Source organism: Mauremys mutica, chromosome 3, assembly GCF_020497125.1.
Source record: "Mauremys mutica isolate MM-2020 ecotype Southern chromosome 3, ASM2049712v1, whole genome shotgun sequence".
Taxonomy (NCBI): domain Eukaryota; kingdom Metazoa; phylum Chordata; order Testudines; family Geoemydidae; genus Mauremys; species Mauremys mutica.
The window spans coordinates 165814278-165830854 of record NC_059074.1 but is presented as its reverse complement, the minus strand read 5'-3'; the positions used below and the strand labels follow the sequence as shown (position 1 = coordinate 165830854).

At 44.1% G+C, this 16577-nt stretch overlaps 1 protein-coding gene across 3 annotated transcripts in view; it reads left to right on the top strand.

Annotated features, from left to right (window-relative positions):
* LOC123366418 (spermatogenesis-associated protein 7-like) overlaps positions 1 to 11305 on the top strand; it is a 108763-nt gene extending 97458 nt beyond the window's left edge. For all 3 annotated transcript variants that reach the window (XM_045009862.1, XM_045009861.1, XM_045009860.1), the window contains one exon: positions 8652 to 11305. In XM_045009862.1, the coding sequence (XP_044865797.1) occupies positions 8652 to 8777 (126 nt within the window). In that variant the 3' untranslated portion in view covers positions 8778 to 11305. The remainder of the gene's footprint in view (positions 1 to 8651) is intronic.
* Positions 11306 to 16577: the final 5272 nt, after the last annotated feature.

Here is a 16577-nt window from a genome sequence, read left to right as displayed (position 1 = left end):
AATAGTCATAAGTGGTCAGGACCATAGTTTTAGTACCTTATATCCAAAAGATGGTCAGGCTAGAAGCACAGTGCTAACACTATGCTTGCTCATTGCTTCAGTATTGAAGCAGAAGAAAGAATGCCTGTATTGAATCCCTCAATATTGTCTCCTAGATGTTCTCTGGTTAGGTGTTTTCCCCTATCCCAGTACTAACCCCTCCCCTACTTAGCTTGGCAGAGCAAATGGGATCACAATATAAGGAGGAATAACTGCAGGCCAGCGTAACTTGAGATATGTGAAAGCATTAATTACTAGTTTAATCATCAAAACTTATAAGCATTTACAGCAAACATTTTCAGCATCATGTACTGGTATTGTTTAAATCCAAGGTAACAACAACTTGGTTTTCTTATATGCTGTAATTAGATGTGGCATTCAGACCTATTTTAAAGACAGGTAGCAGTAAATATCCAAATATTCCTGCTGTGAAACTAAAACAGGGTCCAACTGTTAATCTGTTGCACTTTCTAGATAGAATTCTGTACTGTTTTTTGACTTACAGAAAATTCTGCCAGTGAGCCAGTAAATGGAACTCTTCTCTTGGAGTCCACACAGAAGCAATGGCCCCAGCATGATACTTTTCTGCTGGAGGTTGCAGCTTCAGGATGAGACTTAAAAACAGGGATCTTATGCCCATTAACAATACCATGGTACTTCTCTGTAAGAGCAGCAGCATTATCCTTGCTGTTCTAGTCAAATTCTAGTTTGAGTGATTACATTTTGCTTAGTTGTATTCTCTTTGAGGTTTTGTTTGGATACACTGTTCTTCACTGCCTGCCCTGACCTAGGGTAGAGCACTGCTATATACTGTTAAACTTGCTTCATTTCATGCATTTTGATGGTGGACATAGTGATCCCTCTGTGCCATTCAATTACTACTGCAGTCAGTTTTCCCATTGACTTCAGTGGGCTGCGGGTCCAATCCTACAACCCTTCTCTCTACATGAGTTCATGCAAGTAATGCCCTGCAAGTTGAGTAAAGGTTGTAGGATCAGACTCTACATTTGCAGAGCAGTTTCTGAGTCTCTGGAATCTGTCACTGTATGTATTTAAAATAGCACTGATCAGCTTGGTATGTGAATGCCTATATGAAAGGCACTATTTAAATATGGAATAGTGCTATGTGTAGGGCTCCTTACTGGTCTGTAAGAATAACCTATTGATGGGTCCACTTACTAGAAGGAATCTAACCTGTTGATGCGTCTTCAAATCAGTCTCTCTTGCTCACCTATTATGCTGGATTACAGATGCATTTAGCACATATCCCATAACTTGTAAGGTTGCAGTGGGCAAAAGTCGGTCACAGGATAGCACAGAAAAATCTGATTACACTAGAGAATTTTGGAATTGCAAACATCTGCCATGCTTGTTAAGAAACCATGTGTCTGTGCACCAAAAAAATGCTTGCAGTGGTTCACAAGCACTGCCAGCAGTTACAATTACACCTCCTTAAAGGAATTCTTGCTGCTAGCTGTGTTGCCGTTCTAGTGTAGATAGAAAGCACATTGGTGCTGATAGACTGTTAAAATTGGTTTCCCCAGAACAATCACAGAATGTCCTGCAATTCTTTCATCAACATGCTGTGGTTATTCTCTGGTTAGAAAATGCCATGAGGACAGTCTTCTGCCACAAGTAGTTACATTTGGCTTACTTAAACTCACTCTGCAGTTTCAACTTGATATGGTAGAACCAGGGGCGGCTCTAGGAATTTGGCCGCCCCGAGCAGTCATGCCAGCGGGAGGTGCTGGTCCCGCGGCTCCGGTAGACCTCCCGCAGGCATGACTGTGGAGGGTCCGCTGGTCCCGCGGCTCCAGTGGACCTCCCGCAGCTGCGGAGGGTTCGCTGGTCCCGCGGCTCCTCTGGTCCCATGCCTGCGGGAGGTCCATGGCGCGCTGGGGTCTGGAGCCGGCCCTGGGTAGAACTTTTCACTTCCCACACCACGCTATTGCATCACACTCTGTTAAATGGCTATTATATTTCACCCCAGCACTGGCTGCATTTTGTTGCTGATTGAAGTGAGCCTGGGCTATGTAGTCTGAATAGTGGGGTGCAAATCTCTTTGGGAGGCTTGTAGATGAAAGGTGCTGAATAAAAAGAAAGATACCAAGTCACTGAGTCTCCTTTTAATGAGCTAAAAGATATAAATGAATGAGATGGTGAGGGCAAAAATAGTACACCTCTACCCCGATATAGCGCTGTCCTTGGGAGCCAAAAAATCTTACCATGTTATAGGTGAAACCGCATTATATTGAACTTGCTTTGATCTGCCAGAGTGTGCAGTTTTGGGCCCCCTATGCACAGACTGCCAATCATGTCCAATTGAAGTGAGAAACTTATTTCTCCAAATTCCCCAGCTCAGCAGTTGTGAAAAGCAAGTATATTAAACCCTCTTGTCCCCAGCAAATCATAAGGAGGAGAGAACTGCTGGGTTTTTTTGTGAAGAAATCCTAAACATTTTGATTAGGTAGCTTCCCAAATACTTCAGTCCAAACACACTGTCTTAGATAAAACAACAAAACAAATGTAGTGACAACTGAAAGATAGATTTTAAATGACTACAAGTAATGAGGCATCTAAATCAGAATTGGTTACAAAGAAATAAGTTAGGAATTCGTTATGTTTTACCTTTTAACAAGATAAATGAATACAAAGCAAAGATCTCTCTCTCACCACATGTTCTAGCAGTCTTACTGAGTGAACCTCCTTCAGTCAGGATCTCTCCCCCAGTCCAGTGCTACTTCCTTTGTTCTTCAGGTGTGGATGATGCCAGGGGCAGAGAGCAAAGGAGAGATGATTTGAGACATCAGCCCTCTCCTCTTATAGCCCGTCTCTTGCTCAAGTATCATCTCCAGCTGATGTCTGGCCAGGAAACAAACTACTTCATTGTCAACATGTAGATGTTTTTTCCCATACCTCTCTTCTGCCAAAGAGTGGCCACTTACACAGGTGGTGGTCCATTTGAGCTCATTAACACCTGGCTGAGCCATTGGCCAGCCTTTTGTCTCTGGGGGACTTGTTTGTGACTGCCCTCCAGAACATGTTGGAACATGTCTTTGGTTATCTTTTAAAAGTCATGGAAGATGGGAGTGATTCCAGAAGACTGGAAAGGGGACAATATAGTGCCTGTCTATAAAAAGGGAAGTAAGGACAACCCAGGGAATCACAGACCCGTCAGCTTATCTTCAGTACCCAGAAGGATAATGGGGGAACTAATTTGCAAGCAGCTAGAAGATAATAAGGTGATAAGCAACAGTCAGTATGGAATTGTCAAGAACAAATCACGTCAAACCAACCTAATAGCTTCCTTTGACAGCCTTGTGGATGGGGGAAGCAGTAGATGTGGTATATCTTGACTTGAGTAAGGCTTTTGGTACTATCTTGCATGATCTTCTCATAAACAAACTAGGGAAATACAACTGTAGCAGGGTGAACCCCTGCTCCTTCCCTGAAGGGGTTAAAAACAGCCCTGGGATAGGGCTGTGGCAGGAGAAAACAGCCTTTAGGCTGGGCTGATTGGGGGAAGTGGCTGCAGCTGGGGCCACGCCCCAAACTGAACAGGGCCTTATAAGAAGGCCAGGGAAGACAGAAGCCCAGACAGTCTCTCTCTGCCTTCAGAGCGAGAGAAGGGCCTGGCTGCAGGGAGCTAGAGACTGGATACCTGAGTGAAGCAGGGCTGGGGAAAGGCTGAGGAGCTGGGGAGCTCCAGTCTAGAAAGCCCCAGGCTGCGGCCTAGCGAAGGGCCAACTGGTACTGGGGGTTGCAGAGGGCAGCCCAGGGGTAGGCCAAGGCAGCAGGTCCAAACCCTCCTTGCCAGTGATGAGTTGGCTGATACTGCAGTCTGCCCCAGGACATGGGGCTAGACAATGACTGGCAGTAGCCATACACGGAGGCAAGGTGGGGATAGAAGGTGGGGATTCCCTTAGAGGGGAAACCCTGAGAGAAAGGGGTTACTGCCAGGGGCAGCACCCCATGTGAAAGGGCACCGGGTCCAGGGAGGGACACTGGGGGCCTGAAGACAGGCGGATCACCGGCCTGCAGAGGGTGCTCCAGCGCTGCAGAGAGCTAATTCCCGGAGTCACCAGCAGGAGGCGCCGCAGGGGTGAGTCCGACCCGTCTACAACAACCTAGATGGAGCTACTATAAGGTGGCTGTATACCTGATTGGAAAACCATTCCCAGAGAGTCGTTATCAGTTCATAGTCAAGCTGGATCAGTTCTGGGTCCAATTCTGTTCAATATCTTCATCAATAATTTAGATAATGGCATAGAGAATTCGCTTATAAATTATGTAGATGATGTCAAGCTGGGAGGGGTTGTGTGACAGGATCTGCTTACCCTGCACTAGCCCAGACAGGGTTAGGCACATATTATTGACAGCAGAAGTCCCGCGGGACTGGGCATGCTCTAAATGCTATAGTAGTATAAAGGGAGGAAGCCCAGCTCATTCTGGGCTGGCAGGTGCAGGGGAAGGACCTGTCTGGGAAGCTTCTGTAGTAGGTCAGCCACAGCCCCTGACTGCACTGGGAATCAGAGCCTCCCCGGGCCCAGTTGAACTCAGGCAACTGGAGGAGTCAGAGAAGGTGGTCAGCCCAGCTGTCCAGGGAGACTCCGAAGGCTTATGGGAGACCAACACAGAGACCAGTAGGAAGTGACCCAGGGAGGGTGACGGAGTGGTACCTCCCACTCGGGAAAACTCAGCGTGTTTCTGTAGGACCCCCGGCTGAGTCAGTGGCAGGATGCTACGCCACTGTTAGGTTGGGGGCCTGGTGGAGTCGGGTGGGCCTGGGCCTCTGTACCAGGGCCGCTGCACCCCTTGGTGGGCACTCCATCCTTGATAGACTCTGGCCAATAGGCCTAACTGCCCTGCACTAAGGGCTGCTCAATAGACTCTGACCATTGGGCTGTGCTGCCCTGGCCCTAGGGGCGTCACAGTTAGCAAGTGCTTCGGAAGTTAGGATTAAAATTCAAAATGATCTGAACAAACTGGAGAAATGATCTGAAGTAAATAGGATGAAATTCAATAAGGACAAATGCAAAGTACTCAATTTATGAAGGAACAAACAGTTGCACACACATAAATGGGAAATCCTAAAATATCATGGTTGGAAGGGACCTCAGAAAGTCATCTATTCCAATCTCCTGCCCAAATAAGGACCAATTCCCAACTAAGTCATCCCTGCCAGGGCTTTGTCAAGCCTGTCCTTAAAAACCTCTAAGGATGGAGATTCCACCACCTCCCTAGGTAACCCATTCCAGTGCTTCACCACCCTCCTAGTGAAAAAGTTTTTACTACTATCCAACCTAAATGTCCCCCACTGCAACTTGAGACTATTACTCCTTGTTCTGTCATCTGGTACCACTGAGAACAGTCTAGTTCCATCCTCTTTGGAACCCCCTTTCAGGTAGTTGAAAGCAGCTATCAAATTCCCCCTCATTCTTGTCTTCTGCAGACTAAAAAATCCCAGTTCCCTCAGCCTCTCCTCGTAAGTCATGTGCTCCAGCCCCCTAATCATTTTTGTTGCCTTCCGCTGGACTCTTTCCAATTTTTCCACATCCTCCTTGTAGTTGGGGCCCAAAACTGGACACAGTACTCCAGATGAGGACTCACCAATGCTGAACAGAGGGGGAAAGACAGTTACCTTTTCCATAACTGGTGTTCTTCGAAATGTGTTGCTCATGTCTATTTCACAATAGGTGTGCGTGCTCGCCACATGCACCAGAAGTTTTTCCCCTAGCAATACCCGTAGGGAGGAGCACCCCAGTGACCCCTGGAGTGGTGCCTCCATGGGAGTATTCTCCTCTCCAGACTAAACAAACCCAATTTTTTCAAATTTTCCTCATAAGTCACGTTTTCTAGACCTTGAATCATTTTTGGTGCTAACCTCGTCACTTTCTCTAATTTGTCCACTTTGTTGCCAAAGTGTGGTGTGCATAACTCACCACAATACTCCAATTGTGGTCTTATAAGTGCTGAATAGAATGGTAGAATTACTTCTTGTGTTTTGCTTACTTTTCTTTTTGACTCTCTCAGAAGAATTGAGGACCCTAATTGATCGCTGCTGACCAAAACTACTGATAGGTTATTTCTCAATTATATAATAAATCCAGGCCATTCATACTTTTAATAATCAGTAGTAGCACAGTGTATTAAGAGTTACTTAGCACACGGCTGAAAGAATAAAAACAAATACTTATTTCAGTGCAAATTAAAGGAAAAAAACAATTCTGTCTCATTTGCCTCTAAAAGATGTAGGACAATGAAACTCAAAATGTAGAACGTGTTAATCTGGTCTGGATTCATTGCCTAAGTGTCGGTAAATTAAATGTTTGTCTTTTCAGCAATGTTATTAGAAGCATTTACATCGTGTTCCACACCTACTCTAAGTGGCTCCCCTCAAGGAACTCACAACTCTCAGAAGACAGTATGGAATATTGAAAACAGACTCTCACTAATCTGTCATTTTTCTATTTAATTTATAAAATGGGACACGGAGAGGAGAACATTGAGGGTTGCGGATTTTGCAGCGCACAGATCAATCTCAGAAGCATTCACATAAACATCTGAAAGCTTGAATTATGAATATAGACTGATTTGTCAGGCATTCAAAGAAGACAAAACAATGCAAATACATTTGAGGACACTGAATTGTTTTAAAGTTACCCTCTAGCTTTTCAAAGTGCTGTTCAGTTTCTGAGCACATTGCACATTGAAAAGTTTTATATATAACCGTACCATCTTTGGAACCGCAGTCTTACCAGTTCCATTTTGATGCAAATCCAGGAATTAACATAGGGTTTATAAAATCAATTTCAGTACTATCATGGTTGAGATTATATTGTAATCCACATTTTATAGAAGACAACCAAATACTCATCAGCATCACCAGAAAGTTTAAAAAATGTTTTGAACAACTGAACTCTCCACAGAGGATTGAAAGCCTCAGCAGATCTTGCTTAATAAGGCTGTTGCTAGGTAGGCCATGTTTTCCTTCATAGTAGTGAAGGGAATTAAAGCCATTACAAGGTCAAGTTGGCCTAAATCCTAATGAACAGGAACATGAAGCAGGCAGGCAAAACCAGTCACAGAGGTAAATCTATAGTGAAGGGCTGTAATCTACATCAAGGGCTAACGTTTTTCTTCAGGACAGGGCACATTTATCTTAGTCTGCCAAGTTTTCATTTGTAAAATGAGCACATTTGTAATTCCTAATGCAAAAAAAATCCAGTTTAGTACATGTTTTATTGCCCGCTCGGATCATCTTCTAAGGATTGTAGGACTATGTGGAATTATATTCCAATGTACATGTCTGAAGCTGCCCAGATTTGGATATAGATAGCAGCTCCACCTAATGTGGTGGTAACGTTTTCTCCTTAAAATGTGACACAGGTGTGTGCAATCAGTACCAGCAGCAGACAATAGAGCGAAGCAGAAAAATCAGCAAGATGGACAGTGTTAAAGCATTTCTTCCCCTTCTCAAGAAAAATCCTTACAGGACTAGTAAATTCTCGTGAACAGTGCGATGTATAGTTAGCATGAACTGCTGCAGTGGTGTACACAGCAGGGCAGCCCAGTGTTCCCTTTGAATAGTGGCGCTTCAAAACGCAGCATAGGATGAGGTTTGGTAAATGCGTTTAATTCAGTTGAGAGCTAGATATGTGTACTGTTGGGCATGAATGAACTGAGTTACTAGGTGGGCTGTAGCTGACATGGGAAATGTTGAGAAATCATGATAAGTGGAGAAAGTGAATAAGGAAGAGTTATTTCTTCCTTCACATAATACAAGAACCAGGAGTCACCCAATGAAATTAATAGGCAGTTGGTTTAAATCAAATGAAAGGAAATACTTCTTCACACAGTGAACAGTCAATCTATGCTCATTGGCAAGGGATGTTGATGTCCAAAACTATAAAGGTGTTAAAAAAGGAATTAGATAAGGTCATGGAAGATAGGCTATTACCGAGGATGGTCAAGCATGCAACCCCAAGCTCTGGGTGTTTCTAGCCACTAACTTCCAAAAGCTGCGGGCCTTGGCCATGTCAGAAGACCAAATACTGGGCTAGATGGACCATTGGTTTTGACCCACTATGGCCATTCTTATGATAAGTCAACTCACTAATCATGGCAAAACCTAATTACTTCAGTATTGCTCAATCCCATGACAAATCTTCTGTTGATTTCAATGGGAACAGGTCAGGTCCTTACTGTACATCAAGGGTTCTTTCATCCCCATATGCCACAACTTCGTCTCCTTTTCTTTATGCGGTTGTCCTGTATTACTCTGGTGACCTAGTGCTTGAGTATCTCAAAAGAGGTCCACTGAGCTAGCCTTAAGTGCCTCTACAGTGTGATCACTGACACATTGCTCTTGGAGTACATGTAACCCTATGGAGGTTTTGTGACAGAGGGTTCCTTGTGCTTTTCTAGTTTGGAATCCCATTGAAATCAATGGTGTCGAATGGGTTGCAAAGAAATCAGAGTAGATCAGCCTAGTGAACTTTAAAAATCCAAAGCACTAGAATCTAACTCAAAACATTCATCCTTGGTAATAATCCTACAAACAAGCAGCAACCAAACAAATCTCAGTTTTGTGCTTTTTCTTTCATTACTAGGTAAAAATGAGAAGACTATTTCAAGACCTGAAGGATGAGCTGAACTGCACTTATCAACTGGACCCTTCCATCAGCTACACTGGCATACAGCATAGTGATACCAGCACCTTTAAAACATGTTTGTAGCCTACTACTATCAAGTCACATTGATTTTTTTTCCCATTTCCATACACTTCAGGAAACAAAGATAGCAATCTAGACTTATATTAGCATGAATTGTACTGTAAGCCTTGCACAAAAAGGAAAAATCCAGCCAATGCACTCTCTGCAACAGAATATAAAATAGTTTAATATCACTGTTGTAATAGTCAGGTTACTGTTTACAGAACAATACTGGAGTGCCAATGGCAGCATTTGTATGGAGAATTTCATAAATCAAAATGGAGTGCTAAAGACAAGTGTGCTTTCACTGATTATTTGTCAGCCCTGGCTCAGAAAGTTGCCTTAATTTATACAACCATCTTACCAGGAATTCACTTTAGGAATTCTTCTTGTTTTATGTGCCACACACCTGATTATAGATAGATCAGAAATTAAGAACTGAGGGTAAAATGTTCAAAATCACCTAAACAACTCAGGAGATCATGTCCCATTTGTTTCCAAAGACTGAAGCTCCTAAGCAATTTGGAAGCCTTTGAAAATTTTATCATACAAAAAATTTAAGTTTAAAGGGAGTTAAGGTAGAGTGTCCATACCACTAAAACACATTACAGGAATGCTTTAAATTTTCCCAAAACTAAGCACCACAAATCCAGGAAATTCAGCAATAAAGTTACATTTAAAAAGTAGTACAAACAGGTTAAGAAATGAAAATACACAGTTAACATAACCTTAACTCTTTCCTGTAGTGACACCATGTAATAACTGAAGGACAATAAATGTTTTAGTTTTTGTGACCCCAGTTCAGCTAAAACTGATTTTTTTAAACGACCTTTTTCCAAACTCGTCTCCCTCGTGTCGTCACTACAAAGTCAAGATGGGTTGGGAAAAATTATAAAACCCCTATAATCTTTTTTTACCCTTACATTACTGATATATACTCACAACCATAACTTCATCTTAATGTACATTTTTATGAGCTTCGTTAATTTTTAATTACTGAAAATTTCACACATGATCACCAAACAAGGAATCAAAAGAAAATGCTACTATGATATTTCTAATTATTAGAAGATATGCCGTGTCAATCTTTAATCATTTTATTTTAATTTTAACTGTTAAGGTCAGATTTGCTGGTGTACCAGAACAGCCTAAAGCAGCCAGGATGCATTGGCCATTTAAACTTAATGCTAATTGGCATCGCTAGAACAACACAAAACCGATAAAGTGAATCCGTCTCTTAATTTGCAATTGACTTGTTGCTTTAGAGAGTGGTATTATTGAGAGTCATGCTGTGTGAAAAGGGGATGGGTAAAGCACAGTCTGTAAGTCTCAATGTCTGTGAAATTTAAAGACTCTGCCTATCTGCCTCAGTTTCCCTGCAGGGGGTGCCTGGATGCACAGTAGAGCTAAGGCAGCAGTGCCATTGGGAGCCTTTCAGGCATTGATACCCAAGTTAGAGTGCCAGCATGAAACCTTCAAAGAGCTGTGAAATCGGGCCAACTAATTACCAATGAGCACTCAACTCATGTCCAGTCTCCTTCATCCACAGAGTCATTACACCCCATAGAACTATTCCATGAAGATTAACTTTAGAAAAAGGGGGGTGGGATTGGTGAGGTTCCATCTGATGTCACAGTGGTCCCAATTAAAAGTTACCTGACCAGCTGAACTGACCCTGTGTGTAATCTATATAACAATTAGATTAAAAAATCATTAACATAGCTTAATTGCAACCTAATTTCTTGCAATATAGCGTACACATAAGTTTTCAATTAATTTTAATGATATAAAACATTTGAAGAGTTTGTGATAAGATCATTTGGGACATAGAAAAGAGTGATACAAATGCTAAATTTCTTAAGGGTCCCAGTTTTCAATTAATTTAACTAATTTATTTATTTTCTTGTAATTCTCAGAAAATTAATTCTGTGCTCAAAAGGAAAGTCCTGTAAGTTTGAGCAGGCAGGATAATGCTGTGTTTTCCATACATAAAAGACGTTGTTATTTAAGACTCCTTATTTAAGTCTAAAGCTCAACTTTTATTATGCTGTCAATACTAGTACCTTCATAATAACTGAAAAAATGAACCATTAACACCAGTTTAGCTTAGAGCAAAATTGTACTGTTTGTTTAGTTCAGGCCCGCACAACTCGTAAAGAGGTGAGGGCCACATTACTCCAAAGAAAACAGCTGAGGGCTGAAAGCCCCCGGCCCCATGAAAACACCCCCCGCCCGAGCACCTCCCGGCCCTGCGAAAACACCCCGCCACAGGGCCGTCCAGCCCTGCAGAAACAAACCCTCCTTCCCCAGCGCCACCCCACCAAAACAGCTGTGGGCCAAAAAGAAAGGTTGGGGGTGGGGAGGTGATACTTGATTTTAAATCAGCCAGGGACTCCCAGCTGAGGAGGTGGCTGGGAGCCCTCAGGGGCAAATTAAAGGGCCCGGGGCTCTGGTGGCTGGGGGAACCCAGTGCTTTCCGGGGCTCGGGCAGGGGTTTAAAGGGCTCAGAGTTCCTGCCGCAGAGGGGAGCCTGAGCCCTTTAAATCACAGCCCCAGCCCATCCGCTGGAGTTGTGGCCGGGATTGAAAGGACTCTGGGCTGCCCACAGTGGCAGGGAGCCCTGAGCCCTTTAAATCTCAGCCGCAGCCAGGAATCTCTGCGGGAAGCACAGAGCCCTTTGACTCCCAGCTGTGGCTGGGATTTAAAGGGCTCTGGGCTGCCCGCAGAGCGCCGTGTGCGGGGGATTTAAAATTCTCGCGCGGGCCGCACAGTGAGGCAACGCGGGCCACATGTTGTGCAGGCCTGCTCTAGTGTAACAAACAAGCTGCTTGTCTTCACTTCCTAGCTCCTTTATGGCCTACCCCAACCTAGGTATCCTTTTTTTCATTCACTATTGAAATGTCAACTCCCGCCTCTGATTGGCCCATAACAGATCCATTTGTTAAATTTTTAAACAAGCACCTTTGTGTTTTCTCCCATGCTGACTGTCAACTTATGCTTGGGAAGAGCCCCCCATAACCATCTGCAAAGTCCCCTCCTTCTTTCAAAGCCCTCCTTACAACTCTCCTTTGCTGTAATGCCTATAAAAAACTTGACAACAGTTAAGCAGTGGTATCAGTACACAAGCCACCTATCCTAGTGACCAATGTTGTCTCATTGTTTCTTTGTACTCACCCCTTTTTCCTTGTCTTGTACCTAAATTGTAAGCTCTTTGGGGTAGGGATCGTCTTTTTATTCTATTTGTACAGCGCCTAACACAGTGGGGTGCTGGTCCATGACAAGGGCTCCAAGGTGCTACGGTAATAGCAAACAGTCACCTATAAAATGCGTCTAGAATGCTGTGCAAAGGTTAGTCTTATGAGGCACAATGGAAAAAGTAAAACATTTTAAAAATACCTTTATGTAAACTGTTTTGATAAGTTGATTGTACAGAGTGCTTTGTAAAACAAATTATTTCTACAAATGGATATCTGTGAACACTTGTCACTTCATGTAAAATATAATTTTTATAAACATACCAAAATTGTCATGTTGATAACTTGCTCCCAGTTTCTCATATCAGATACTCATTGGTATTTTGTGAAGGATAAGCTCAACTTTTTTTTGTATCCAACAACAGGCTCATTCAGAATTTACACCAATTTGTCTATATGAACGTGGTGGTTTTAAAATACTGGAGTACGCTCTGTTGTAATGGCCTATTAAAAATTGCTGCTTTTATTTTCATAGATTCTTAGGCCAGAAGGGACCACTGTGATCATCCGTTCTGATCTTTTATATAACATAAGTCACAGAACCTCCCAGAAATAGTTCCTAGAGCAGATCTTTTAGAGAAATTTTGCCTTAAACATTTAAAAATAGTCTGTACAACAGTAATAATTCCCCACTTATGCATCATCAGCATAGTTTGAACCCCAAACCGCCGTCATTGTAGCACAGACGGTTTATCGCTTGAGCTAAAAGGACTAACTCTTCGGTACAGAGCCTCCAATTTAATCAGGGCTTTAGTTACAGAAAAGCCATAACACCTAGGTTTATAGCTGATAAGATTAATATCTGCATAATGTCATTGCTGCCATCAAACAATTGACATGCCAGTAAAATGTAGACTACTCGCTAACAGTTTTTTGATGCTAATACTCACTCTGTGAGCAGTGATTGACACCTGTGTAAAGTAGTGAAGGAAAATTACACTAGCCCACTATCCAGGCCTTGCTGTGTATTCAGTCTTAAACTGTCACTGGCCTCTTGCTCTGGTAGTACTTTTTTGGTACGATTCCAAGTCCAATATCTCATAAACTGTCAGGGATAGGAATGTATGCCGTATACCTTGCAAAGGCTGGGGATATCAAATCTGTTTTCCAATGCTACATAACGCAACACCGATCATGAGAGAGAGGATCTTGAAATTGCATTATTCTGATTACTATCTTGCATCCCTACTTCAAATCAGACATGGCTGTTCCAGCTGCTATCTTGAGGAAACGCAACTTGAGCATTGATCTCTAACTCTAGTCATTCAGGAAATACTGGTTGCTAACACTGACAGATTTGAAGGGAGAGGAGCAAGATGATGATCAGAGTCGTATGGCATTTAAGTTTAGCTCTTCTAATGATGTGCAAGGGCTGTAAGCACTTTACTGGTCTGGATAGATGCTTTTTATAGCCAATAAAGTCTTCCAAGAATAGGTGTGGGACCACTGATTAGAGAAATCATTTTAATATTAATACCTAGGTGGAAACTAAATGACTTGTGGGGACTATGTATTTTGATTTTAAATGTTACACAGGGAAGCCTTGTGATACCAACACTGGTAGAATAGCAAAATAGCTTTGCGTGTAACTGAAATTTCCAGTGCTGTCAGGGCTTTGAAATGTAGTGAATAAAAATATTCAACCACCACTTTTTTATCAAGCAGAAATTGTTTCTTTTATAAGTGCTCTCCACTCTTCACTCTGAAGAAAGATGTGTATTTCCAGGCTTGATCAAAATAAGGTATTTTTTTATATATATAATTGATTAATCAAATTAGGTTGAAAATGAAAAAAATGAAGGAGCAACACTAAAAAGAGAAAACCAGAACTTGATGGAATTGTGTGATAATCTTGAGAAAACAAAGCAGAAAATTTTACATGATCTTCAAGTAAAAGAATCACAAGTTAATTATTAAGCAGGACAACTAACTTCAAGCAAGAAACAAATTGAAAGACTAGATCGGAAACTTAAAAGGTGAGACCTTACTGTTCTCCTTTAACTTAAGTGTGGCTGTTATTCCATGTAAGTATCATTTTGCTTAGACATGTAAATGACTCTCAAATTACTGTCTTTGTCCACTTTCTTACTTTAACTATACTCCATATTTAAATAGACGTTTGAGTTTGTGGCCAAAATTTTCAAACCTGGGCGCCTAAAACAAGGTTCCTGAGTCTCACATTGTTATACTTATTCTGATGCTCTGGGAGTGTGGCAAGATGAACCCCCAAAGTCTCATGGCCAAGCACCCTATTCTCAGAGTTTGTTTTTTTTCTTGAAGTCTATGGATTTTGCTGTGTCAGTTTGTGACCGGGTTACTTCTTATTTGGTGTATCTTTTGATGTAAACATTCCAATACACCTCCGAGAGCGTCATCCTGTCCTGGTTCCCATTTAACCAGTTGTCTTTAGGGCTGCCAGCCTTCACCTCAGGGTTGTCAATTGGCCCTTCCTCAATCATGGCTACGCGTTGATGGTTCTTTGGCATCAACAAATCTCGAAGTGTCTTCGCTTCTCCTTTCTTGACCATCTGGTTAACAATGGCCTTCACACCTTATCTTTTCCTGATGCACACATTCCTTACTCACACAAACATATTGAGAATACAAACAGTAGTATTTTATATCCAGCAAAAAGGCACTGCAAATTAAACCTTGCTAAGTTTTACAATCAGTAACCAAGACAATTTACACTGAGACCCAGGCGTTCAGTGTTCCTCTGATCTACTTAACATACACACAATACAGAATCCTGTCTCTTACTAACTAAATCTGAAAACAAAGAGCTAAAGAGGGCCCACTTTGTAACGCATATGGGAAAACAGAATCTCATAGTCCCAGAGGGTCATTTCTTTCTGCTATTCAAAAAGGGTGGCTAGCAGGATGAAATCAAATCATGCATTAATTCTTCTAGTGCTCTATAAAATCCTGCTCCTACAACGGTGAGGCTTCTAAATAAAGTGGTTTGATTATCTGATGTGATGCGCACCTGAAACTCCCACTAAGCCCAGTGGAATTCATAGGTACTCAGCACATGTGAATATTTGGCCCTTTCTTTGTTGAGCAAAAAAGTTGTGTTTCAAACCTGTTAGCTTGACAGGATTGAAAAAAATACAGACTCTGCCTCTCAAGATAAGGCCTTTTATATAAGGCCCTTGCTTACACTTACATTTTGCCAAGACAACTTTCATTTTTTTTATAGCAGAGCTTGGTGTATGTCCACTTTTAATGGTCTCTAGTCCAACAAAGCCTTCTGCTTTTTACGGCATTAATTAGTTCTCTTTTCAGAGTCACTGCCAGTAGAGTTCTCATGGATGCACATGTACCAGTACCAGTATAAACAGTCCCCTAGCTGCAATCCCACAATGCAACTTTCCCTTCCAGAGGGACTGTCTGGTAGCCAGGGGTGGCTCCAGGCACCAGCACGCCAAGTGCGTGCCTGGGGCGGCAAGCCACGGGGGGGTGCTCTGCCGGTCGCCGCGAGGGCGGCAAGTAGGTTGCCATCGGCAGCATGCCTGTGGAGGGTCTGCTGGTCCCACGGCTTCGGCGGACCTCCCGCAGGCATGCCGCCGAATCCGCGGGACCTCCCGCAGGCAAGCCGCCTAAGGCAGCCTGCCTGCCGTGCTTGGGGCGGCAAAATACCTAGAGCCGCCCCTGCTCGTAGCACTCTTGAACTCCACTGTCCAGGGTGCAGCGACCTGGCAGCTGTCCTTACTTCACTTTTATATGCCAGCATGTTTCTTCACAGCAGCATCTGTTCCTGTTCCCTGCTACATTTTCACTGAATGTAGATTCCTAGCATAGGCGCCAACTTATATGGGCTCCCTGGGGCTTTAGCCCCAGGAATATTCCCAAGCAGGGGCTCTGCTCCACCAATGTTTTCTCCCTTGCTTGGAGCGCCCCCCGCCGCCGCCGCCGCCAGGGCTGGAGCTTCCCCCCTCCCCGCCCGGCAGGGGCGGCTCTAGGCACCAGCAAAACAAACTGGTGCCTGGGGCAGCAAAAGGCTGGGGCCCCAGCTCATCCTGCCGCTGCGAGCCGAGGAGCGGCCCGTCCCCTGCAGCCGGGGCAGGGCCGTGCTACCGGCTCCGCTTGGGGGAGAGGGATGGCCCCTTACCGGTAGCGCGGCCCCGCCTGGCTGCAGAAGACAGGCCGCTCCTCCTCCACTTGTTCGCGCCCGGGTCCTAAACAGCGCGGCAGCAGCTTGGCTGGGGGGGCGGGGCTGAGCTCCGCCCCGCTCAGAGCCGCGTGGTGAGGGGGCGGGGCTGGGAGCTCCAGGCCAAGCGGAGGCAGCTGAGCTCAGCCTGGAGCTCCCAGCCCCGCCCCCTCCCCACGCGGCTCTGAGCGGGGAAGAGCTCAGCCCCCTCCGGAGCCACGCGGCTGCCTCGCTGGGCAGGGCCGCTTCTCGAGGCGCGCAGTGAGCCGGGGGTGAGCAGCCGGGGCCGGGGGGGGTGGCTAAGGGGCAGGGAGTCCCGGGGAGACTCAGGGGGCACAGGTTCTGTGGGGGGAGGGGCGGTCAGGGGCCAGGGAAGGGGGGTTGGATTGGGTGGGTCTCAGGGAGGTGGTTGTCAGGCAC